This window comes from Dicentrarchus labrax, unplaced genomic scaffold, assembly GCF_905237075.1.
Source record: "Dicentrarchus labrax unplaced genomic scaffold, dlabrax2021, whole genome shotgun sequence".
Taxonomy (NCBI): Eukaryota; Metazoa; Chordata; class Actinopteri; family Moronidae; genus Dicentrarchus; species Dicentrarchus labrax.
Genome location: NW_026136722.1, coordinates 21,059,890 through 21,086,831, shown reverse-complemented (window position 1 = coordinate 21,086,831; position 26,942 = coordinate 21,059,890). Strand labels below are relative to the sequence as shown.

General features: G+C 39.9%; 2 protein-coding genes across 4 annotated transcripts; both read left to right on the top strand.

Annotated features, from left to right (window-relative positions):
- The first annotated feature begins 4,812 nt into the window (after positions 1–4,812).
- On the top strand, positions 4,813–10,792 carry si:ch211-195b15.8 (uncharacterized protein ZK757.2). Its single transcript, XM_051386979.1, has 5 exons — positions 4,813–4,978; positions 5,231–5,325; positions 6,381–6,540; positions 7,787–7,910; positions 8,805–10,792. Exons 2-5 carry the CDS (start codon positions 5,233–5,235, stop codon positions 9,649–9,651), a joined length of 1,224 nt encoding a protein of 407 aa, XP_051242939.1. The 5' UTR covers positions 4,813–4,978; positions 5,231–5,232; the 3' UTR covers positions 9,652–10,792.
- A 2,169-nt stretch (positions 10,793–12,961) lies between these two features.
- rras (RAS related) lies at positions 12,962–25,506 on the top strand. 3 transcript variants are annotated; one of them, XM_051387055.1, is made up of 7 exons: positions 16,344–16,431; positions 17,310–17,485; positions 17,680–17,724; positions 18,910–19,012; positions 19,916–20,024; positions 21,653–21,771; positions 22,047–25,506. In XM_051387055.1, the coding sequence occupies exons 2-7, from the start codon at positions 17,473–17,475 to the stop codon at positions 22,132–22,134; spliced, it is 477 nt and encodes a 158-aa protein (XP_051243015.1). In that variant the 5' UTR covers positions 16,344–16,431; positions 17,310–17,472; the 3' UTR covers positions 22,135–25,506. The 3 variants fall into 3 exon arrangements, with proteins under 3 accessions (XP_051243013.1, XP_051243015.1, XP_051243014.1); XM_051387054.1 differs by having other exon boundaries at positions 17,641–17,724; XM_051387053.1 differs by lacking the exons at positions 17,310–17,485; positions 17,680–17,724 and adding an exon at positions 12,962–13,886.
- The last annotated feature ends 1,436 nt before the right edge of the window (positions 25,507–26,942 follow it).

Genomic DNA, 26,942 nt, shown 5'->3' with positions numbered 1-26,942 from the left:
TAATTGCAACTCCCTCACTTCACCCTCCCCTTCCAAGTGCAAAGGAGAAACTACAGTGGCTGTGAAATGTGCAAAAAACACGCCCATATCTAGAGCCAGTGTTTGGTTTGTCCCTTCTGGGCTACCGTAGAAACATGGCAGACTGGAAAGTGAACCTTGGTGTCTGTAGAAAAAACGTCTCATTCTAAGGTAACAAAAACACAACGATTCTTATTATCAGGTGATTTATACACTAATAAAACATACCTATATGAATATTATATTACATTTAAGACAATAGATTCTGCTTAATGTTACACACTGGACCTTAAAGGTATACACTTCAAAAAGTAATCCAAAATTATTTTTTTTAATATATATAATTTAACTGATTCATTCAATTCAATTCGATTTTATTTTTATAGCGCCAATTCATAACAGAAGTTATCTCAGGACACTTTTCACATAGAGCAGGTCTAGACCGAACTCCTTATAACATTTACGGAGACCCAACAGTACCACCATGAGCAAGCACTTGGCGACAGGGGCAAGAAAAAACGGACAGACAGACAGACAGGTGCACAGCAACAACAGTAGCAACAACTACACTAATAGTAGTGACTGATGATGATGAACATGACAACAGCAACGATGGGGGACAATGAGCAGAGTCAACAGAAACAACAGTAACCATAGCAATAATAATACTTATAATAATAATAACAGTAATATCAGTGATATTGACAATGGCAGTCAAGCAGGACCATGGCAGGAGGCTCCACCAGGATCCATGAGAACGTGCGAGACGAGAAAGCACAAGAACTCCGGGGAAGAAGTGAAGTTAGTAATATGCATTAATGGGACATGAATGAGAGCAGAAAGAGAGAGAGGAAGAGAGGAGCTCAGTGCATCATGGGAAATCCCCCAATAGTCTAGGCCTATAGCAGCATAACTAAGGGATGGTTCAGGACTCACCTGATCCAGTCCTAACTATAAGCTTTATCAAAGAGGAATGTCTTAAGCCTCCTCTTGAATGTGGTGAGGGTGTCTGCCTCCCGAACCACAACTGGAAGCTGGTTCCACAGGAGAGGAGCTTGGTAACTGAAGGCTCTCGCTCCTGTTCTACTTTTAGAGACTATAGGAACCACAAGTAGCCCAGCATTCAGAGAACGTAGTGTTCTAGAGGGGTAATAGGGTACTATGAGCTCTTTAAGATATGAAGGGGCCTGACCATGAAGAGCTTTATAGGTGAGGAGGAGGATTTTAAATTCTATTCTACATTTTACAGGGAGCCAGTGCAGAGAAGCTAGTACAGGAGAGATGTGATCTCTTTTTCTAGTTCAGTCAGTACTCGTGCTGCAGCGTTTTGAATTAATTGGAGCAATAATGGACTTATTGGGGCAACCTGATAATAAAGAGTTGCAGTAATCCAGCCTAGAAGTAACAAATGCATGGATTAGTTTTTCTGCATCTGTCTGTGATAGGATGTGTCTAATTTTTATAATATTACGTGAATGAAAGAAGGCAGTCCTAGAGGTTTTCTTTATGTGGGAATTAAATAACAAATCCTGATCATAACTCCAAGATTCCTGACAGTGGTGCTAGAGGCCAAGGTCATGCTATCTAGAGTAACTATATCTTTAGACACTGAGTCTCTAAGGTTTTTGGGGCCAAGTACGAGAATTTAGTTTTTTTCTGAGTTTAATACCAGAAAATTGCAGCTCATCCAGGATTTTATGTCCTTAAGACATGTTTGTAATTTAGATAATTGATTAATTTCATCGGCTTGATTGATAGATATACGTAACTGCGTATCATCTGCATAACAGTGAAAGTTAATGGAGTGATTCCTAATAACGTTGCCTAAAGGGAGCATATATAAATTCAATTCAATTCAATTCAATTTTGTTTGTATAGCGCCAATTCATAACAGAAGTTATCTCAGGCCACTTTTCAAATAGAGTAGGTCTAGACGGTAAAGTAAATAGTATTGGTCCAAGTACAGAACCTTGTGGAACTCCATGACTAACTTTAGTATTTATGGAGGATTCATTGTTAACGTACAAACTGAGAACGATCTGATAAGTATGACCTAAACCAGCTTAGGGCGGTTCCTTTAATGCCAATGTGCTCAAGTCTCTGTAAAAGAATATCATGGTCAATGGTGTCAAATGCAGCACTAAGATCTAATAATACAAGTACAGAGACAAGTCCATTGTCGGAAGCAATCAAAAGGTCATTATTAACTTTAACCACAGCTGTCTCTGTGCTGTGATGAACTCTAAATCCCAACTCTTTGGCAACTACTTTCTCCAGAATCTTAGAGAGGAAGGGGAGGTTAGAAATCGGTCTATAGTTGGCTAAAAACCCCTGGGTCAAGAATGGGCTTTTTAAGAAGGGGTTTAATTACAGCTACTTTTAAAGGACTGTGGTACATATCCTGATAATAAAGACAGATTGATCATATCTAGTAAAGAAGTGCCAATTAAGGGTACGACTTCTTTAAGCAGCCTAGTTGGGATGAAGTTGATAACTTTGATGAAGAAATTATTGAAGTTAACTGATCGATAGCAGAAAAACAGTCTAAATATATATCTGAGTTTACATTAGTTAAAGTTCCTGAACTTGGAGAGCCACTGATAGCTGTTGATGGCAGTTGGTGATTCATTTTCTCTCCAATAGTAATAATTTTATTATAAAAGAAGCTCATGAAGTCGTTGCTACTTAAGTTTATGGGGATATGTGGCTCATTAAAGCTGTGACTCTCTGTCAGCCTGGCTACAGTGCTGAAGAGGAACCTAGGGTTGTTCTTATTTTCTTCTATTAGTGCTGAATAATAGGCTCCTCTGGCATTACGGAGGGCCTTTCTATAGGTTTTAAGATTATCTTGCCAAATTGGGCGATAGTCTAATAATTTCGAAGAGCGCCATTTCCTTTCAGATGTCCTAGCTTTTTGCTTTAATTGGCGGGTTTGGTGGTTGTACCACGGTGCTAGTTTCCTATGTTTTAATAATTTCCTATTTATAGGAGCGATAGAGTCTAATGTTGATCGTAGTGAGCCTGCAGCACTATTAACAAGATTACCTGAGTACTTAAAAAATTGTACATATAATTTGCATTCAGTAACTGACTACATTTCAAAGTAGTTTTTTGAAAAAATTCAAAATCAAAATTACATATACCTAACTAAATTATTTATAAAAAATTAAAGTCTCCTCTAATCAAAAATCAGTGTTCCTTCTTGTTCCTACAGTTGAATGTTCGATCTTCACTGTGCAGAATGAGTATGTATGAGTTTTGACACACAAATCTGATTGTAAGGGGTGGTTCCCGTATGGTAAATGAAATGCTAAATGGACTGTACTTACATAGCACATTTCTAATCTTCCAACCCCTCAAAGTGCTTTACACTACATGTCACATTCACACACATTCATACACTAATGGCACAGCATTGGGTGCAATTTTCGGTTCAGTATCTTGCTCAAGGAAGGCGCCTGTGGATGACCCACCCTAGCTACTAAGTCACAGCCCCCCCCCAAGTATGCAGTATGCAACTTAAGTTTGTATGTCATAATAATGTGAATTTAAAGCTGCAAGCAGTGATGAACGGGCCCTCGCACTCCACGCAACTCGGGGTGTGCTGCGGCCGCATAACGTGCTGGCGTAACTCGTGAGGACTACAACATAAAATTTCACATAAATCAGATCAAAATGGCCACGCACTGCTTACTTCCTGTTGCCAGTAGGTGGCGCTATCACTATATCTGAATATTGTCATGTAGACGTGTTCAGGGCGGGAATCTTATCAGACATGTGAAGTTTCATGGAGATTGGACTTTGTACACTGAAGTTGAGTACTATCTGTTTTATGGTGACAGGTTGAAATTTGACACCCCTGGCAAGCGGTTCGATGTACAGTCACAAATAGCACAACTTTTGGTCAGCAATAATTTTTAACTGTACCAATTTTGAAGTTGATCCGATAAATTCCCTCGGAGGAGTTCGTTCAAATACAGCACGAAAAAATCGTGCCTGAGGGCCCATTTTGCTGTGCTCATAATGGACCCCTAGAAAATACGAAATTTTTCGTCACAACTGACATGTTTCATGTGTTTTTGTGCACAGGAAAGCCTCCAAATATGTGTTCGTTTGGGAGGAAAAATAAAAATAATTCCTTCAGTTACATGGTCGCACGGTCAGTGCTCAGGCCCTAAATATGTTCTTATAGTGAAAACCATCAGTTTATGGTAAAACAATAAACTTTTGACATTATAACGTTATACTGATCCATTTTACTTCTTGACTGGCAGTAATACACTCCCCTAGCACACAGACAACACTGTAGGAACAACACAATGAGGTTCATGAAAGCAGCAAATACAGACAAGGGCGGATCTAGAGGGGTTGCCAAAAAATGCTTGGCCACCTTTGCTGTCAAATTTATGACGTGTATATTTCTCTAGATATGCAGAGCTGACTGAAATATTTGAACCTAGTAAGTGTTCAATGAAATTCAATTCATGATAGAAAAAGGTGAGCAGGGTGTGACTTTATTCATAATCCGTGTGAAATGTGTCTGTTGGATCATTTGGAGAGAACAGTGCATGTGGTGCAGACTCCAGCTGTCTATCACAATGAGCACTTGAACATTAAGTGCTGTTGGTGGACAGACTGTGCTGCTGCACACTGGCCTGGATGCTGACATCCCTGCTGCTGACGGGCGCGCTCAGACAGCGTAGATGCGTCTGCGCGTGTGGAAGTCCGGCAAGGCGCTGATTGGCTGAAGATGACATCATCCAGTCAAGATTCTATTATTAGAAACAGGATGAGCTCATCGTTTAGAAGCCAGTTTGAGACAGCAGAGTGAGGACAGAGGACGCAGCAGCACAGGAGCGATTTTATTCAGAAAGGAGCGGAGGACTGACTCTGCAGACCTGAGACCTGCTCTGGTTTCTGATACTAGAAGAGGACGCGATTTTAAAGAGGGACACTCACAGTGAGTAATATGAATATGTAGCATTAACATTTTACTTTCAGAAAAATAAATACTATTTCTAAATAAGAAAACACAATTCACAATTTGCTGGTTGTTTTTCAGATGGAATATATGTGCTGAGATTAAGAAGCGTTTTCTGCACTCAGATAGAACAGAGCAACATTTTAGGCATTGTCAAGACAACTTAGGCTTACGTCATCAAAGCTGTTAGAGAAAACACTGCCTCCAGCTGCTGTGTTACATGTGCTGCAGATATGGTTTGGTCCCGGGAGAGAGAGTCCGAGCGGCCTCCGCTGTCCGTCATCCTGCCGCGGCTCTACCTCGGAGCGGAGAGGGACGTGACGCAGGTAAGTTGAGGACTACTAGTGATCCTTCACACATGTAAAAGTAAAGTTTCAACTATGTCAAAATACTGCTTTCAATTTTAAACTCCAACACTGCCACATGAAAATGTCTATAAACATAAAACATTTCAATGTTCAAACCAAAATCAATTTTCCAACTTGCCTCTAGTTGCTATAACTTCTGGATATTTACTACATAACCCACCCCCTGAGATACCTTCCTGAATTAATGTAAATTTAAACCAAAACGGTTTAGGTGCCTAAAAATAACCAAGAATGTCTAAACCAAATTTTGTGCTTAAAACTAACTGCGACTGTTGAGGGCGTACATGTCATGTAGTACTGTGGACCCGCAGATAAACCTGGTTGCAGGAGTGTGAAAGAAAGCAAATGTGAAACAATATAAAATGTGAATCTATTGGATTGATAACTGATGCATTAATGTGCAAGCATCCTTTTACTGTTGTATTTGTTTAATAGGTAGTTAAAGCTGCAGTAGTAACTTTTAAAGAAAATAACTTTTTGTCATATGTTACTGTTACTCTGGCTCCTCCCACTGCTCCTAATGGTATTTGCGAGAATCCACCTGAATCTGTGGTACCTAAAGCCTTGGTATTTGATGCCCTGGAAATGAACTATCAACTATCTTCCTCAGCTCTGACTGGTTGTTTTCGTTCAGGCCTGGTGGATTCTTGCTAATGCCATTAGGAGCAGGAGCCAGATTCATAGACTATCTGTCTCGTGTACTATTGTCAGGATATAGTGAAATTTTCAGCAAATATCACAAGAGTTATTTTTTATAAAAGTCCAGCCTTAAATCTACATTTTAGACACTGGTCACATGTTTTATATGAATATGCTAATTAAAATGTATTGGATTAGAAGGAACAGAAAATAACAAGTCACTTTCTACCATTGTAGAATATTACCAAAGATGCACTACCACCAATAGTGTCAGAGCCTACTGAAATGTGACCACAGTTTCCTCTCTATGGAATTAAAATATTTTACTCTTTCCATCCCTGTGTGTGTGTGTGTGTTTACATACGTGTGTGTAGGATGGGCTGGCCTCTCTGGGTATTTCCTACGTGCTGAATGTGAGCCGCTGCAGCCCACAGCCCTCCTTTTTGCCCCGCTCCAGATATCTTCGCATCCCCATTGACGACTCCCTGTGGGATGACCTGCTGCCCTGGATCCCTCAGGCTCTGCACTTCATCGGTAAGGACTGCTGGACTCACCATCCCACAGTCTCACTGCAAAAACACCCATCAACTAAATTCAATTTAATTCAATTCAATCTTATTTGTATAGCGCCAATTCATAACAGAAGTTTTCTCAGGACACTTTTCAAATAGAGCAGGTCTAGACCGAACTCTTTAAAACATTATTTACAGAGACCCAACAGTACCACCACGAGCAAGCACTTGGCGACAAGGGCAACGAAAAACTGGCTGTTAAAAGCCAGAAACCTTGGACAGATCCTTGGGCTCTAGGTGGTTGGTCGTCTGTCTCGACCAGTTGGGGTGAGAGAGAAAGAGAGACAGATAGAGAGAGAGAGAGAGACAGACAGACAGACAGACGCACAGTAACAACAGTATTGGCAATGGAAATCTAGCAGGACCATGGCAGGAGGCTCCACCAGGATCCATGAGAACCTGCGAGACGAGAAAGCACAAGAACTCCGGGGAAGAAGTGGAGTTAGTAACATGCATTAATGGGACATGAATGAGTGCAGAAAGAGAGAGAGGAAGAGAGGAGCTCAGTGCACCATGGGAAATCCCCCGATAGTCTAGGCCTATAGCAGCATAACTAAGGGATGGTTCAGGACTCACCTGATCCAGCCCTAACTATACGCTTTATCAAAGAGGAATGTCTTAAGCTTACTCTTAAATGTGGAGAGGGTGTCTGCCTCCCGAACCACAACTGGAAACTGGTTCCACAGGAGAGGAGCTTGGTAACTGAAGGCTCTGGCTCCTGTTCTACTTTTAGAGACTATAGGAACCACAAGTAGCCCAGCATTCAGAGAACGTAGTGTTCTAGTGGGGTAATAGGGCACTATGAGCTCTTTAAGATATGAAGGGGCCTGACCATGAAGAGCTTTATAGGTGAGGAGGAGGATTTTAAATTCTATTCTACATTTTACAGGGAGCCAGTGCAGAGTAGCTAGTACAGGAGAGATGTGATCTCTTTTTCTAGTTCCTGTCAGTACTCGTGCTGCAGCGTTCTGAATTAATTGGAGCGTTTTAATGGACTTATTGGGGCAACCTGATAATAAAGAGTTGCAGTAATCCAGCCTTGAAGTAACAAATGCATGGATTAGTTTTTCTGCGTAAACAAAACTAAACAAATATTTTCAGTACAAAAAGTCCAGTTTGTTGTACAAATATTGGTCATATTGATTGATAGTTTACTGCTGCCTGTCTCTTACTGCAATTTGAATAACTGCCATTGTGCGTGTTTTCAGATGCAGCCATGTCCTCGGGTGCTTCTGTGTTGGTTCACTGTGCAGCAGGAATCTCTCGCTCCCCGGCTCTGGCTGTAGCCTACATCATGTACAGCCTGGGAATGGACCTGGACCAGGCCTACAGGTGTGCAATAATGCATCATATCTGCCAATGTGATTATCAGGGTTGTGAATGTTCAATATTTTATCCTGTACATTTGTTTTTCATGTTAATTATTGTTTATATATACAGTAGAGTCCGAACGAATGTCATTGTGGTGTGACCACTAATTTTCAGAGTGAGACACTGTGGTCTTTCACTCATTCCACTGGCTGCCTACAGCTTGTTATTACCTGCGATTGGTTGCTCACTTGCATCCTCCAGTATACGTCAACTCTATATTATGTAATTGACTGAAAAACTGGAATAGAAGTGAATTTCTTGGAAAAGCATAAAGTTGCCTGTAGTATTCCATAGTTGCAGTTTACTACATCCATCAGTGCCAATATGGCAGCTGATATAGTGAAGTTTTGAGCTGGAATGGTACCAAGGCTGAGTCCTTGCTGCAGCGGCCCAGGGTTCAAAACCTGCGGCCCTTTGCTGCGTATCATCCCCTCTCTCTGCTCCCCTTTCCTGTAATTTTTTTCTGCATTATATACCCCTCCAAATAAGCAAATAACATATACACTGATACCAATATGATTCCAATGTGTCTGCGATTGGCCAATATTGGCTGATAATATCCGTCGGGCTCAAAACTAAACATATCTATGATCAGTTTAGATAACAATTAATACTAACATATAAGCCACTTATTATGCTCATTCTTTATTCAGGTACTTTACCTGTCTCTTTCCCTTTCTTTTTTATTTTATTTTGTATAGTGTTGTTGTAATTAGCTTGTCTGATGAAGATAAAAAACACTGTCCTGATCTTGTCTGACTTCACTGTACAATCGACTGGTATCAACCAGAGAGTGTGTGAGCTGTGCAAGACTAACAACTCTAACAATTCACATACTGTCTGTCCCCTTATAAGGTTTGTGAAAGACCGCCGGCCCTCCATTTCCCCAAACTTCAACTTCCTGGGTCAGCTGCAGCACTTCCAGGGCACTCTGAGCCAGAAGGCCTCTGGTGGCGACCTCCTCGCCCAGCAGCTGGACAATCGCCTGCCATTCATCGGTGACAGTGTTAACCACAATCACATCGGTCACAGCATGAATTATCAGGCTGACAGTGTCACCAGTGGCTCAGTAGAGGTCAAACAGGCCCACACAGAGAATTTCTACCACACAGATAAAACACAGCAGAGACACTCGCATTCAGATCGAAACCAGCAGCTCTCCCTGTCAGGGAAACTCCGGTATCTGCATTTGACTCTCAATCAAAACCATCAGCAAGTCCAGATGTTACGCGAGATTCCAGCTCCAAGTCAAAGCAGCTCAGATTTGACTGGCTCTGAGCCAGTCAAACCAACAGCAAAGCCTGCACAGCCACAACTCCCAGTAGGCTCTGCTTCTCTACTGGAGAAACGCAAAAGCCTCACCCTCTCTTTGACCCCTCTGGGAATCTGCCCTCCCTCCCAAGCAAGCAGCCAGCAAGCAAAGGCCCCCTTCACATCCAAGACTGTCCACAACAGGGAGATGAGACCAAGGCCTGAGGCGAAGAGTAACACTGTGTCCTACAGGCAGGCAGAGGACACCCACGACCAACAAAGTCCTTCCCACAACAAGTGTAGCAGGGCCGAGGTGAAGGAGCAGAGCCTGCTGTCGCCGTTCAGCTTCACCCTCAATAAACTGCTGGGCTGGGGGGAGAGAGTGCTGCTGGGAGGGGTTTTTGTCCACCCTGTAAGGATGGGACAGCCTGCATTGCCATATAGGTGCTAAGGGTGTTGGTGGGAGGGTGGGGGGGGCAGGACAACTTAATGTCCAGGATGCTTGGTTTGTTTTTGCATGTTTGTCAAAAGGAACCAAACCACACACATACACACATACATATAGGAGGTCTTCTATTAATTAATTTATTTATTGCAGAGCTGAATATAATATAATTGTACTTGACATCTTATTTATTACATGTTGATACAGGTCACCTTATTGTGTCATTTGTAAGATTCTGGTATTTAAAGAGAAAGAACTTTGGCACAATGGTTTGAATTGTATTTCTTGAAGATTAAAGATGACATTTCAACCTCGTCTTACTGCCTATTTCCTAGTATGAGGCTTTAGTTTAAAGCAGGACTTCTCAACAGTGGTATCTGGTTTTTAGTGGAGACTATATATGGGTATAATCAGTTGGTCAAGAAAATCTTTAAATGGCTCTATAGCGCTAGCTAAAAACAAGATGTTGCCTCTCATCAATCCAGTTTTCCAGACAATAACTAAGGCCTGATCACCAAGCAGGCAAAGTGGGTAACAGCAGAACCCCAGAGGTCCCAACTGCTCAACTGTGAGTGGTTTGTACTAATTTATTTAAAATGTATTTTGGAATATGCACCACTAAAGCTCACTATCAGAGGCTTCATTCATTACCCCACCCTATAGCCATGTGTCAAAATGGAGGTTTGAAGCTTTTCTAGCTGATGTGTGTATACAATATAGTTCTACAGGAGCAGTGCAGAGACGCAGGTCTGTTTGTATTTTATTTGTGAGTAACTTATCTCATTCAGCAATTGAAACTGATTTATAGAAGTGGTTGTTTAAGGACACTGAGGGTTGTATAGAGAGGACCACATAGAAGACTTGAGAGGAAAAAGAAATGCATATGGAACGACACTTTTTTTCCCTACTCTCAGGTGTCATTTTTACCATTGGTAAATGAGGACTAACAGAGTTACTGCAGCTTATGTCAATACTCATATATGGAAATGCTCTGTGTTGTTCTAAAAGGCATACATGATGAACAATAGTAGTCTGCTTAATTTATGATTGAATGGAAGTTCTGTTGTTTTTTTCTTTTTAATAATGCACAGTTTCTGTTAGAATGCCACCTATTTGAGACATAAATCATTATTTGAGGTCACATTTATTTTGATTCACATGAGGTTTGTGTTTTCATTGTTCCCCTCTGTACATTTATGAGTTTTCTTTTGTAAAAGTTGTGATGTATATTATAAAAGCTTTGGTTATTATTATATATTTTTACTGCAGGGCTAGATTTGGCCCGGTAAGGTAGTTAAGACAGGACGCTGAAGGGTCCTAGCTATTGTATATTGTACTCTCTCCTTACATAATCAAATGGAAACTTGGCTATATCAAAATACATATTACCCAGATATCATCACTGAATATCTCTTTATGACAAAAATACCAAAGTAATTAAGATAATATTCAGGTGCAACTCCCTCGCTTCACCCTCCCCTTCCAAGTGTGCAGGAGACCACAACAGCGTTGCCGGATGTCAGTCTGATTTGGGGGTGCTGAGAGAAACTCACACAAGATGCTAAATGCATAACATTCATGTTTTTTGCATTCATTTAAATGGCCAGGATCCTTTATAGCCTATTTAACATTTTTAAATTTTACACAAATTTGATTGTACTTTTGATGAAATGATAAGATAGATTATTATATGTTTGAATATTTTTATGAACTAATGAGTTACCAGATTTTAGGTGGTTATGCAGGCCCCTCAGCACCCCTACTTCCAGTGCCCATGGGCCTTGGTGACAGCAAAATGCCCCTATCTAGTGCCAGTGTTTGGTTTGACTGTTCTGGGGTACTGTAAGAAACATGGTGGTTCAACATGGTAGACTCCATGGAAGGCGACCCGCTCCCTCTGTAGATAAAAACAGCTCTTTCTAAGGTAGCAAAAGCACAATGATTCCTATATTTAGGTGATTATACACAAATGAAAATATACCGATTAATATTATATTTCATTCCTGATAATCACTGGGCCTTTAATGTTCTTTTAACACAGGTGTATTTCCAATGTGGCAATGTTAATCACTTTCACTGCATGGTTGTCTACATTTAGGCCCCTTTCACTGCTGTATACAATACACACGGTACAGTTTCTGTTCGATGGACTTTGCCATCACTGAGTGAATGTGTGTGAATGGGTGAATGTGGCATGTAGTGTAAAAGCGCTTTGAGTGGTCAGAAGACTATAAAGGCGCTATACAAGTACAGGTCCATTTACCATTGAATTAAATGAAAATATTTGATGTGAAAACTTGCTAAGACTATTATATTTTTATATTATTATTATTATAGTTTTATTATCAACCATAAGAATACATAATCGTTAAACACTTTATGGACTTCATCAGTCACAAAGCATGAAAATCTGTAAGTGAATTTCATTGTGTATTCAGTAATGATAATAGCCAGTAGTGGACTGTTTGAGGTGCAGGGGTGAAAAAAATAAAATAGGGCACCAGTGCACAGAAAGTTGATGTATTTATGGTGTAACAGATTAGCCAGGGTTAGGATAAGCAGGCCAGAGGGCACACCCTGAAGGGCACATTTTCACATATTTTCCACTGGAAGGGTGCCAGTGCACCCTAGAGGACACTTTTTAAATTTTCTCTACTGGAAAGGCAACTTGGAGGGCAGTTCATTACGTTTTCTCCACTGGAAGGGCACCCTAGAGCAGTAGTTCCCAACCTGGGGGTCGGGACCCCCACGAAGGGTTGATAAAGCTTCATGGGGGTCATGAGGCATTCTTGATTTTTAGGACAACTTAAATAATATACACTGTAGTTGGCCTATATCTCAATATTTTGGTCATTTCTTTGAAGTAAACTAAATATAATTTTTAAAGTTTAGATTATTATTTATGATATACAGTAAAAAGAAGACTGTGGAGAGGTGAACAGAAGCTGCACAAAGCCTTCAATCTCTGATAAACAGCCTTGTCCTGCATTAGAAAAGTAGCAAAGACAAAAACAAGCAAAGAGCTAATAAAGAACATTGGTGAAGTGACAGGGAGAAGAAAATGCTGAATTTGTTTGAACTGTATATAAAGTTACTAAAACATACCAGGAAAACTCATCTCTGATCAATAGTCAAAGGAAATAATATGCTCAAAATCGCTGCAGTTATTGTGTTCATTGTTTGGGTCATTGTCATAATTAGTCTCGAAAAAAGGTTGGAAAGCACTGATATAGACTGCTTCATTGTGGACTACAGGTTAACTACATCTGTCGGATTGGAACTTTCTCACACGTGTCCGGATGGAGAGGTGAGCTATGTGTTGCCTCAGGGCGCAGCATTTGGATTCAAACAATGGTGTGGTGCTGTAGAGGGATTAAAGATAGAATAAAAGGTTTACTAGTAAGAAGTTGTCTTATTAGCCAGCGTTGTGAAGTTACATTCTTATTCCGGTTGAAGCTATTTGATATTATTCTGAATCATAACTACTTTGCAACACTTCGGAGCCGGGTTTACACCCCGCGCGAGCCAGTAGGTTTAAATGATGTCACGGATACTCCAAATGACCAAATAAGGAAAGTGACACATGGAAGTGGAATTTGTTCTGGTCAGTTTTCAGCTTTAATGAGTAGAAAGCTTTAGTGTGTATAGCGCTTCGCCATGTCATATATTTTGTGAGTGTTGGTGTGTGCCACCGACACAACGCCTCGTTGTTGTGTGAATACCTCTGTGTCCGTGTGTCAGTGAATGTGTGTAAGCGTTGCTTTCTTGAGGAAAGAGAAAAGAGGAAGCAGTTCCGCCCTCAGAAGCAGCCCGGAGGCCGCGGAGAAAAGAGCCGAAAGAAGAGAAAAGAAGCGAACGACAGAGTACGCTTTAAACCCAGAACACGGTGTTATTCTGCCGGTTAGTGTTTCGGCGGATGGACGGTGGAACTCCGGTGCTGTGTTGAAAAGCTCGTTGGAGAAAATTAGCTTCATTTGAATAAGTTTCAGTTTGATAAAATCGTCCATGCTGGTGTCTTCTGCCAACATTAACAGGCGACTTTACTCGAGCTCTTCGCTTCTGGATCGTGTCTTTGGACCTTGGGTTAGCTCCTAGTCAACAGTGGGTCTCTGGTTGAGGCCCTTGAAGCTTTTTGATCCGAGTTACAATACAGTATGAGCGGAGAAGAGGAAAGATTCAAACTGGTGGTGGTGGGAGGAGGAGGGGTGGGGAAGAGCGCCCTGACCATCCAATTCATCCAGGTACGGACTCTACATTTACCAACTGTATACTTATTAGAGACACAGCCTACTGTACATGGCATACTCTGTTACATGTATTATTGCTATTACATTCTGACTTTATTATTGGTTAAAGCTGCAGTAGGTAACTTATGAAAATAACTTTAATAACGTCAGAAGGTACCTTCGATACTGTGGAAAAACAAGTACCGTCACGTTTTCAGAAAGTAGGTATCAACTTGGTACTAAAATATAGATTCTCATGTAAAATCCCTAGTTGAGTCTAATTCCCTGGTCGTCAAAGCTTCAAGTCACCTACCCAAAGCATGGCCCGGTGGATTTTTGTAAATTCTGTTAGGAGTGCTAGGAGGAGCCATAAGAACCTCATTTTTTCACAGATTATCTTTGTCATCTACTAGCCTACCATCAGGATATAGTGACAATTTTTGCAAATATGACAAAAAGTTATTTTAATGAACGTTACCTACTGCACCTTTAATACATCACTCACTAATTCTTTATGGATCAGAAACTGGCTATTCATGGGAACAAAACTACCAGATTATGAACAATCTCTCTGACTTGTGAGTCATCAATAAAAGTGTCACAGCTGTCTCACTTTTTCTTGAGCCATAAATATTAAATTGCATTGTAAGTTAGAACAATACATAAAAATAACAAGATGTCAAAATGTGAAAAACTTAATTATAAATACATTTTGGTCCAGATTCTCTGCAGCTTTTCCAGATGGTAAGTGGCCAAACGGTACATTTGTCCAGACAAACTCCAGATTTTCACAACCTGGATACCAAAGCTATTGTTCACATTATATGCTCATTACTGATCTATAAAGTATTGTAAGGACATTTATAACGCCATTAGATACAGCTAATAAACCCTGTACAAAGGGTGCAGCAAATGTGACAATCTGTCTGTTCTGAAAATCTAGGCTGTGACAGGAGACTTTGACAAATCACAGGGCAGTAAGTTGGTTGTTGAGTCTTATTCCCATGTCGTCAAATAACAAGAGTTATTCTGATAGCGATATCAGTATAAAAAACTGCCTAGAAAGCAGTAGTACAATATGATTGTGGGAATGATAATGTTTGCAGCACAAATTTTATTTTCACAGAAAAACTATTAAAATCTTTATGATGTGAAATGTACTGTATGTAATTGGGATGGTACCAAACAAAAATGTTTCCAGATTCCAGTGCATCTCCATATCCAGCACAACAGAACTTTATTATAATGTTTTTCACACCTTTTTAACTTTATAAAGAATTGATATCGATAATATTTCTATTAATTGTGCAACCCTACCAGAAATGGGACCCTTCTGGGATCGATTTTTAACACACAGGTCTTGGAATGGTGCTTGGTATTGAATGATATGCCAAGTTCAAGTATTGGAATCAGTATCAGGAAGGAAAAAATGGTATCAAAACATCTCTTCCCATAGTTTAGGGCCAACCCTAAATTTCGGTGTTCAATGACCTGGGAATGGGACTCAACAATCAACCATTTTTCTCCAAAATCTCTGTACAATTTCCCACACATCAGTTAGTATGATAGATGTTTAAATGTATTTTTCCTTACATTATGAAAAAAAAAACATGCAGTCGGTAGTCCACCACAGTGAACATGTGTGGTTGTATTTCATTATGTAACATGGTTGTAACTACACAGTAACAGTTCTGATGAGTTCCCATTAATTTGCACTTTCATTTTAAGAATATCACACAGTTTTCCTTCATGTCAGGCTATATTTGGGTGGTCGCCTCGCCTAGATAAACTCAGTTTATCTACCTTGGAATTGGAATATTCGCATTTGCCCAGTGGACTTTCTAGCCATATTTAAGCATTAGCAATAAATGACCACACAACAGCCTTTAAGATGAAGCCAGATATTTTTTTACGGTATAGATATTTTTCACAGCAGCCATTTTGACATGAAATAGTAGGGTACACCCAGGTGTTACCAATGATACTAATTAAGCTTCTGTTCCATTTAGTGAGGCAGATCCTTTCTACAGCACCCAGACTCTGTTTGACCAGGTCATTGGTAGCACCTGAGTTTACCTTACTATTTTATGTCAAAATGGCTGCTGTGAAAAAGGTAAATGGTAGGTGGACCTGTACTTGTATAGTGCCTTTCTTTCTTTCTTCCTACCACTCAAAGCACTTTTACAGTACATGCCACATTCACTCAGTGATGGCAAAGCCCATCGAACAGAAACTAACGCATTCATACACATTCACACACCGATGCACAGCATCTGGAACTATTCGGAGATCAGTATCTTGCTCAAGGATACTTCTACATGTGGCAGGAGGAGCCGGGGATCGTACCAACAACCTTCCGATTAGTGGATGACCTGCTCTAGGTCTATTGTAAAACAAATCACTGTATTTAAGAGACGTAATGCGCTGTGCCCACGGCTGTGTCTCGCTATTAACCTTGAATTTTTCCCACAGTCCTACTTTGTGTCAGACTACGACCCCACCATTGAAGACTCCTACACCAAGATCTGTACTGTGGATGGAAAGGAGACCCGGCTGGACAGTAAGAATCCGTCCCACTGGACATGAATTCATAGTTCACACTGTTGTTAAGGTTGATTACAAGGTGTGTGAGGCTTTGTTTGAAAGCAGAGGGTGTGTTGCACTGTGATGTGATATGACACAGGCAGCGTGTTTGCTCTCTGGATGTTTCATTCCCTTGTTAGGACTTGTACTCTGCCAGTGTTGCTGCATCAAGCCAGGCTGTAGTGTCTTGGGTCACACTGCTGTTTCACCACACAGTAATATGTGAATCATCAGATGTATACAGATTAAATATGCAAAGCTGCTGTTTATGTGACTTGGTCTGGCTGCTCTTTATATGTTTTCACATTTGTTTACAGCATTTTACTCCATTTTCAGAATGTTCTGTGTTCTTCTTTCAGCACTGCCCGTCACAGACATTACTGTAGTCCAAATGATACAGTTGGGTGAAATTAGGGTTCTCCTTTAGAAGTACTAAGAGGTTCTTATCTATAAAACAACATATATTTGATTTGATTTTTATTACATAATATGTTATACTGTATGTTTTAGAGTGGTATGTACACAGATGTTGGAGTGATTGCGAAGGGTGGAGTAAAGGGTTGGACTAGCATATCTCACTGGCTCTGGCAGAGTCATCAACAGGAACATCCATCCATTTGAGTCACACAGCCAAGCCTTGGTGTTTCTGAATGTTAATTCCCTGGCAATTATTGGAAAAACCCAGAAGGTTGTTAAACATCACTTGCTGTTTAACAAGGTACGGCTGTTTTTATGCTTACCGCAAACATCATGCAAACCAGTAAGTCAGCAGTGTTGGTGGTGAAAGCAAACAAGTCTGTCTTCAAACTATTAAATTCTCTATTTTCCTCTGAGACTTTTCTTTTTGGAATCCAGGAGGATCCAGGTTTAGGATTTAGTGGCATCTAGCAGTATAGTTGAAGATTGCAACTCCCTCGTTTCACCCTCCCCTTCCAAGCACAAAGGAGAAACTACTACTATATCCAGAGCCAGTGTTGGGTTTGTCCCTTCTGGGCTGTTGTTGAAACATGGCTGAAACATGGGAGACTCAGGTGATTATAAACTAATGAAAGCATACCTATGAATATTATATTCAATTTCCTCCTTAATGTTACACACTGGACCTTTAACTTTGCAATTTGTTCATGTTAATAGGGTCATTAATTATTTAGCATAATGTAATAATTAGGTTAGACCATGTTTCTAGATGTCACCTGCATGTCACCTTTCCTGCTACTGACCCCAGGCTCTTCTGGTGGACTATCAGGGAACAACGCTAAAAACATGAGAGGTACAAACTGGGGCAAGGGATTGCTGTGCTCACAATATAATAATACGCTCCTAATGAAATGATAAACAAATACCCACTCATAGAAGACATGCAGCATCTTAACATGTATCATATAACTTGCAGCAAGCTCTGACTGTTTTGTATTGTGAGTATATACATTACATTCCATTAAATATGCTAGGTTACTTTTATTCATCATCCTCTTTAGCACCATGGACAGCTAGTCCTGTTTGGATTTTTGTTGTTTTGAATCACTTCCTCCTGCCCACCAGACAGCTCTCATTTAGAACTGTGGTTCCCAACCCCTTTTCTTTCATTGAGTAAACTGACTTCCCCTGACTAATTATGACAATGAACCCAAATAGTGACACAATAACTGCAGGAAGATTATTTAAATCTAGAGATTTGGATGAATTTTGAGCAGATTTTTTCCTGTGACAACAGAGAAGAGTTTCAATTATATTTTTAAGAACTTTTTATACATTGTTCATACTCAATAGGCTTCTTTTTTTGACAAATGCAGTGTTTACTTCTCCCTGACACACTTCTCTCATTGTTCTGTTAGGTCTTTGATTGTTTGAACTATTTTTCTGTTAACTACTAACAGAGCAGTGTATCAGAGAGTGAAGGATAAGTCAATATAAATTGTGTTCTATATCGTCTTTCTTTATATCTTAAATAGTAAATAAATAAGTAATATGTATTAATATCAATTACAATTTCATTTAGTTTTCTTCACAGAAATGAACAGAATGCAGAGATATAGGCCTAGTACGGTATATATTATTACATTTTTCTTACAACCCTTAAAATCAAGGCCTTGTGACCCCCCTGTGAAGGTTTGGCGACCCCTGGTTGCGAACCACTGATCTAGAACCCTGATGATGCTTCAATACATCCATTACCATCCATGGTTTAACACAAATAATGCGACTATTGTTGATCTTACCTCTAATGTAGATATCTTTAATGCATAAATATTTTGTATGTTACACCTAAACTCAAACACCTATAACATACTGTATTCTGTACCTAAACATAACTGGATATTATATTAGATGGAAAGCACCACTCCTTATAAAGGAAATGTTGGTTTTGTTGTTTCATTCCAGTACCTCTATCTTTGTCTGTTAAAGGTTGGTCATTGCAGGTTGTTTTAATACTGTGTGCGTGTGTGTTTGTCAGTCTTGGACACAGCAGGTCAAGAGGAGTTCGGGGCAATGAGGGAGCAGTACATGCGCTCAGGAGAAGGCTTCTTACTGGTGTTTGCGCTTAACGACCGGGGCAGGTAATGGAAAGTGTCCGTGTGTGTGTGTGTGATTGTGTGCGTCTAGCTTGATAAGTGCCTAAGAGGTGGACACAGTGTGATGATGTCACTAACAGTGGCTGTCTGTCTTCCTGTCAAAGAGGAAGTTGCTGGAAGTGAGACTGTTGAGCTGTTACTTAGACAACAGCTCAACACACACAGGGAGTGGACTCAGTGTGACTGATACCTGTACAACTAATTGCATTCCATTATAACAAAACCACAAACTAGTTGCACACGTCTCTAGCAAATAAGATGCAGTCTCCCCCTTGTGGCAAGTCAAAATAAATCAGGAAATCCATACAGCGCTGTAAGTTAGTGAGTTTGATTGCTTCTTCAAGTATCTAAGTGTTTGTATATTGTTCCATCCCCACAGGTCTCACACATTTGCTGGAGGGGAATGGAGGGGGTGGGGTCGAGGTGTTGATGATTGTGTCAAACCGTTCTGCACTCCCTTTGAAGTTTTACGGATCTTGTCTCTGTTTTTATATAGTTTGCAGCTGAGCTAAATGCACACCAGCAGATACAGGCAGCATTAACAGGGTCTGTCAGTTCTTACACAGAGACCTTGTGCTTTACCACTCTGAACGTCTGTTGTTAGCAATTCACAAATTCATATAAAAAAAGCACAAATATTTGGTATATACACTATTGAAGCTATAGTGAAACTATTGTGATCAATGTGTCTATTTGTGTCCACACCAAGAACAATGACTACCACCATAACTCCCCACTCCCCCAAGTTATTAACTAAAGTTATTATTACTGTTGTACGTGGTGCAAAGAAACAAAAAGACATTTTATTCATACTTTGATAAAAAATCCATTTGAATATATGCTTTTTGATACTGGGACAGCTAATTCTTGCCTCCCTTCTCCCAAAAGCTACCATGAGGTCCAGAAATTTCACACCCAGATCCTGAGAGTGAAGGACCGAGATGATTTCCCCATGGTGCTGGTTGGAAACAAGGCTGACCTGGAACAGCAAAGAGTTGTAAGTAAGACCTTTGTTCATGTTTCTGTATCTTTATAGTATTAATTAATATAATTAAGTGCAGATATATACACTTCTCACAAAAAGTTAGGGATATTCGACTTTCGGGTGAAATTTATGGAAAATATAAAACGTTCATGCTACAGTGATATTATATCACATTTAAGTAGAAGCAAGCAATGGTAATTTCTTCATCTCAAACAATTTATTGAAACAAAACAACAACAGTGGTGGGTATCCATGACACTTGTCATGTGTCCTTGAGCATCAATTACAACTTGACAACAACATCTCATGCTGTTTACAAGTCGACTTATTGTCTGCTGAGGCATGGCATTCCACTCTTCTTGAAGGACTGCCCTCAGGTCATTGAGGTTCTGGGTTGCGGGGTGATGACCCTCTACATGGCGACTCAGCTGATCCCATAGGTTTTCTATGGGATTCAAGTATGGAGAAAGTGCAGGCCACTCCAATTGAGGTACCCCAGCCTCCAGCAGCCGTTCCCTGATGATGCGACCTCGATGAGCTGGGGCATTGTCATCCATGAAGATGAAATCAGGCCTGTGTTGCTCATGCAGAGGCACAATGACTGGATTATTGAGGTTATTCAGGTAGTATCGGCTTGTCACAGTACCATTCACAAGGTGTAGGGCAGTTCTGTATTGACTAGACACACCTGCCCAGTCTGTAACACCACCTCTTCCAAAGGCTCGTTTGGTGACCACAGTGGCTGATGCATAGTGTTCTTCTTGGTGCCTCTAAGAGCGTGCGGCCATCATTTCTGCTCAATGTGAATCGACTGAGAACAGCACTGAGGCCCACTGGTTTCTCGTCCAGCACAGTGCTTCCTGGCCCATGCATGACGTGACACTCGGGTGCCTCTCACCTCCCTTAAACGTTCCTGGAGCTGAGTGGCATACACCATCCGGTTTCGCAGGGCACTATTCACAGTGAAGTGGTCACTCTAAGATCAGTGGCAACTTTCATCTGAGTAAATACGTTTAAAGTCTTGCAATGGCCAGGTACTGTTGATCGATTGTTAGGTGTCATCTTGATCTCATGATGTCAAAATGTGAACAGCATGATGGAGAGGACTGTTTAAATACAAATTGTCATTAAACCAGAACAATTAGTGGTCGATTCATGGATCAGACACTTGTTGTGATATTTGCACTTAATGACCTTGTTAGAGAACACAATGTTAGCAGTGAGTACGGAAAGATTGAACAGTGCATTCAAAAGTTTAGACAAGGTCAAATTAAGTTGACCTGTAAAGGTTATAGTGCATTTTAGGTGCATCTGAAATTTCATCCGAAAGCCGAATATCCCTAACTTTTTGTGAGTAGTGTATGTTAATATCCAGGAATTTAGAATATAGACGCTACCATTTGCCATACACAGTCCAGCCACATACAAGGTTTCCACCTAGTCTTGTTCTTTACATTTGTAATGAAGCCTTTTATTTCTTATCTGGGCCAATCTCTTCTCAGTACAGTATTGATCAGGTAGATCACTCATTATTGAAGTGAATGGAGAGAAAGAAGAGCCCAGCTGTACAGAATGAAAAGGATGAGGGGACAGTGGATGGAGACTGGGCAAACAATACCCAGTGTTTGATTTGTGTGCAGATCTCGAGGGAGGATGCTCAGGCATTCGCCAGAGAGAACAGGATCCACTACATGGAGGCTTCAGCCAAGAATCGATACAATGTGGATGAGGCCTTCCTGGAGCTGGTGCAAATTATCAGGTATAGTTCTGAATTATTTTACTTAGGTTTACTACAGATTTAGTCTAAATCCACATCCCTGTTTTATAGTTTTTAATTTTGCCCTACTACTGACATTGTGATCATTTAATCTTATTTTGAACAATTTGAGGTTCAGTATCTTGCTCAAGGACACGCCAACATGCAGCAGGAGGAGATAGGAATCAAACCTGTCAACCTTCTGATTAGTGGACAACTCGCTTTACTTTACAATGATTCATTACGTTCTTTCTGTTCCTACTCTTCTTGATCCACAGGAGGTTTCAGGAGATGGAGAGTCCTCCTCCTCAAGCTCATCATACAGGGAAACAGAAGAGTGGTGGCTGTCCCTGTGTCCTCCTCTAAGTTACTATGGACACCAAAGCCTCATCCCTTTACTGCTTTTCCAGAAAGGAGTGTGTGTGTGTGTGTGTGTGAGAGTGAGAGAGAGAGAGAGAGAGAGAGAGATAAGGTGCATCATTTTCTTTCCAAATGGTTTCATTTGCACTTTTGCCAAAAGCAACGTTTGTGTTTTATTTTAATGAAATCATCTGAAGAAGCAGCAGCAGAATTAGTTTGGTGGAGAAACAGGAAGTCAGTACTCTGGCCGGTGTACCAGTGACATCATGACATTACCGTACAAAGGTAGCATCCACAAATAAAAATCACACCATCACGTGTTGTAAAAATGACCAAACTGCTGCAGGTACAGATGTCAGCAGTGACTTTGCCACCACACAGCTGACTTAACACTTTATTTCCAATACTATGTTTTTCGTGTGCAAAAAGAAATGTGCATGTAAGATTTCAGCTTGGTGCTCATGGCATGTGGCATGCCCAAAAATGAAACATCCATGTTCCACGCCTTTCTGAAGGGGGCAGCAGAGCCCCACAGCAGAATTATACAAGGAAAGGGAGGAAGCGTGGCAGCAGTTCCAGGCTATAGTGATGTTTCTCCCTATCTTTTCACCTGCAGTGCCATAATGAGACTGAAGTTGAGATTGAAAACATCCATAAATACCAGATGACAGTTCAAGGGCCTAAACAGATTGTACATTATCCAGATGCAGACTGTTTCAGTATGGGAACTCTTGGTCGGTTTGCCGTGCAATGCCTATTGAAAATTTGACTAAATTAAGGTTACATGAACTTCAAGCTGGCAGTGCAGTATTCACAACAGCAGAAGTTGTTTCTGTGTTTCACATTTTAACATTTGCAACATGTTGGGCTGAAACAAATACTGTCTGGATCAGAGGTCTTCAACCTGGTAGCCTGTGAGTAGCCTATGAGCTGTCCAGAGATGTTGTGTAATGTGAGTCTTTTCACATGTGAAAGTCCAAACCAAGGTTTGAGATTTTGTTACACTATACGTTTGATCTAGGTTTGGTTTCGCATTGCAGTTTAGCTGAGTCTTGGTCTCTACTTGCAATTGATTGGTTTATCGACGGCCGTTTATCTGATGTCAGCTATAAGTGTGGCAGGTAGCCTTCTATCACAGTTGGAATGAATGGAGTAAATGTATTTGCCAATATAATATTACTATGGCATTACTACCAGCAGCACCAACTTCAAGCGCAATAATTGAGTCTACCTCGAATTCACCAAATGTAGTGTGAAAATTGTCTGCCAGAACTTCCTGTAATTAGTCCAATAGTTAGATTTACCATTCATAAGAATGTTTCCATACTAGAAACAAACCAAGCCATGGTTCAGTTTGGTCTACCACCTAATTTGGTCGCACCTAGGTTAAGCTGTTTAGTCCGGACTGTGGTCTCAGGGAGGTTTCACACCTGTAACTTTGGTTCGGAACAAACTGGAAAGTCCGGACTGTGTCAGAACATTTAAATACATTACCTATACATTTTTATTGATTAAAAAAGTATATTGTGACTATAATTTATTACATATTACATATTCCCACTTGAAACCAGGCTTCCCTGTTCTGCCCTTGCCAACTTTCTCTGAGCTGATTTGTAGATTTTCATGATCTATCAGTTAATTGGTGGATTAGGCGAGTAAATGGACTCTCAGTTCTTATCAGTAGATTTCTCTCAAGATCCTTCAGTGTTAATACAACCACCAGAGAAGAAATAACTTCCTCATCCACAATTCCAATTGGTTTAACCCTGTACGTAGAAAATGACTAAAGGTGCAGATACACGCCTCTATGTAATTCTATTGAAAGCATCAATTTAACATGGATGTTCATCAAATATCCATAGCAGCCCTGCCATTCATTTTCTCCTTTAGGTAGCCCTCACACTCAGAAATGTTGGAGACCCCTGGTCTGGATGTTCATGGTTTTGGGGATAGGTTGACTACATTCTGGTACTTTTTTTCTCCATTGTTTTAGTTTTTACATCATCAGTGTTTAAAAATGAGGTAAAATCAAACAATGATGTTTTTCTCAAAGAAATTAACAATAGTGACCACAGAGTTGACACTGTAGTAATGAACTGGTTACAGGTTAAAGTTCCTTCTTGACTTTGAGTAAAGTAGTTGAACAGCATAATCCTAACTTGGGGTTCAGATCAGAATCAGAATCGGGTTTATTGCCAAGTAAGTTTTTTGTCTTGGTGCATTGGTGCATAAAAATCACACAAAAATAAAGTACTTTTTAAAATATACATAAATAAAGATAAGGATAAAGATAGAAAGATCCAAACTGTACAGGAAAGATATTTACAATGGTCTTCATCAGTGGATGGGGGGACTCAGTCATGGAGATGGTTCAGTTGTCATTGTGTGTTGTTGCAACTTCAATCATGTAATGGCAGGTGATTATATATAGGGAGAGATGGTAAACCCCGTTTCTGTTCAAAGGGCTGTATTCGGGAACCACCTGTACTGCCGACAAATGCAGAATGTTTTACATACTGCATACCGCTTTTCATACTAGTATGCAGTATGAAACTGTTAAATTAATTGATTTTGCAGTGTGCTAGGCAAGACTCAACTGGTTTCAGGTTTTGGAAAGCAGAAGTAAACAATAGCACAGCTAATGGCTTACTGTGTAACATCCCATTATGCTCTATGTTAGATGTTATGAATGTGGATTTTCTCAAAGATGCCTGAGAGATGGGTAACATGTATCTGAGGATTGGAAAGAACTAGATTAACCGGTGTTTTGCTAGAGAGAAAGACAGTTCCTAATCTACATTCATAGAGATGTAACTAGCAAAATGCTAACTAGCAAGCTAATGCCTATATGTAGATTAGTTAGTTAACATTTTGCTAAGATAGCTAACTTAAAATGTGACTATATATGTGTCACTTTTATCACTTAACCATCTTTAAAATTTGGTTATCTTTTCAATATAGAGAGCCTAGCACATAGCATATCAAAGTACAGGAAAGGAGAAACTTTCTCCTGACTTAGAAGGGGTCCATTTGGACCATGGTATCAAGACAATCAAAAACCACAGACAGGAGTCCAATTCACATCTTCAAGCACCTTCGTCACTGCTTCTTATCTGCAAGGAAACATTAACTCAAGATGATGCACACCAAAACAAGGCTTTATCAAGCTCACTTGAAAAAAAAAATCTCACAGTATTTTTCTAAATATCCACTTTTATATCTCCCATTTGTAATGCTTTGGGCAGTTTGGTTTACTTCTTTCCCCTTTTATTAAGAATTAATATTTATATCCACCTTACAACCTGCATTTCACATCATAAGTTTTATATAGAAAAATTGTCAAATCACTTTTGTACACCATTAAAACATTTACTCAAACATTTCTTTCTGTTGTGTCTTAGTTTTGGGTGATATTTTTAGGTCCTCGGTTGATATTAAATTCTCATCATTAGGATTTTGTTGTATTAGATATTGGATGAACATGAACAAGATTACACTTTTTACATCCAATCTAACAATGAAGTGGAGCTTAATGTGTTAGTTTTCCCAGTTGAGAGACTGTACACTGATGTATACTGTGTTGTGTGTGTGTTGACAATGCGCCATTTTGTAAGTTGGTATATTAGAAATTAATGTACTGTACTGTACAAAAAGAAAATGATGCATGGTGTGGGCCAACAGATGTCAGTCAGTGTGGAACCCTACTGTGTTGTCACTGTATTGTGGGAGTTGCAACGATGAGTCGATTAATAATTAGTTGTCAACTACTAAATTAATCGCCAACTATTTTGATAATCAATAAATAATTTTAGTCATTTTAAAGAAGCAAATTCTTTGATTTTAGCTTCTCAAATGAGAATATTAGTTTCTTTAGTCCTCTATGACAGTGAACTGAATATATTTGGGTTGAGGACAAAACATTGACAATAAAGAAAGTCACCTTGGGCTGTGGGAAACACTAATAAAAATGCTTCACCATTTTCTTGACCAAACAACTAATGGATTAACAGAGAAAATAATTGATAGATTAACTGCTGATGAAAAAAGGACAATATATGAATGGCACAAAGTAATACAACAAATTGACTTCTACAGATATCAGTGCTTTAAAAGAAAAAACACACTTTCTCAACAATCGGCATTTAATACAGAGAATCACTTCTCTGCTTTGATTAAAGCTGGATTGACCTGCTAGTGTATCAGCTGTTTGTTATTACAGTGTTTGGTTTGTCTTTCAAGTGATTATACACTAATGAAAACATAGTTATGCATATTATATTCAATTTCTACCAATAGATCTTCCTAAATGTAATGTCCCTTTAAAGGGACAGTTCACCCCAAAAGTACATATTTTACTCTCCCCTGTAGTGCTATTCATCAATGTAGATTGTTTTAGTGTGAGTTGCTGAGTTTTGGAGATATCAGCTGTAGAGATGTCTGCCTTCTATCCAGTATAATGGCACTGTAAAAAATGCTCTTACAAAAAAACTCAACAGCAATGTCTCTTTCCAGAAATCATGACAGGTTTACTGAGGATAATCCATAGACCTTGTTGTGAGACGTTTTATGTAGGAACTACACCCCCCACCTGTAGCTGAATGTTAGCTATCTCTGTGGTGCTAGGTAAACTAGCTAACGTTACAACTCAGCCAAGGACGCCATTAATGTTTACATTCTGTGCTGTCACAAACATGAGCATTTCGGCTGAGAAAATGTTAATCTTGATTCCCAGTTTTGTTTAATCCAAGTGTAGGGTCAGATTGCCGCTTGAATATGTGAGGTTAAAAGTTTTAGGTTTATAAGCGATTTTTGGT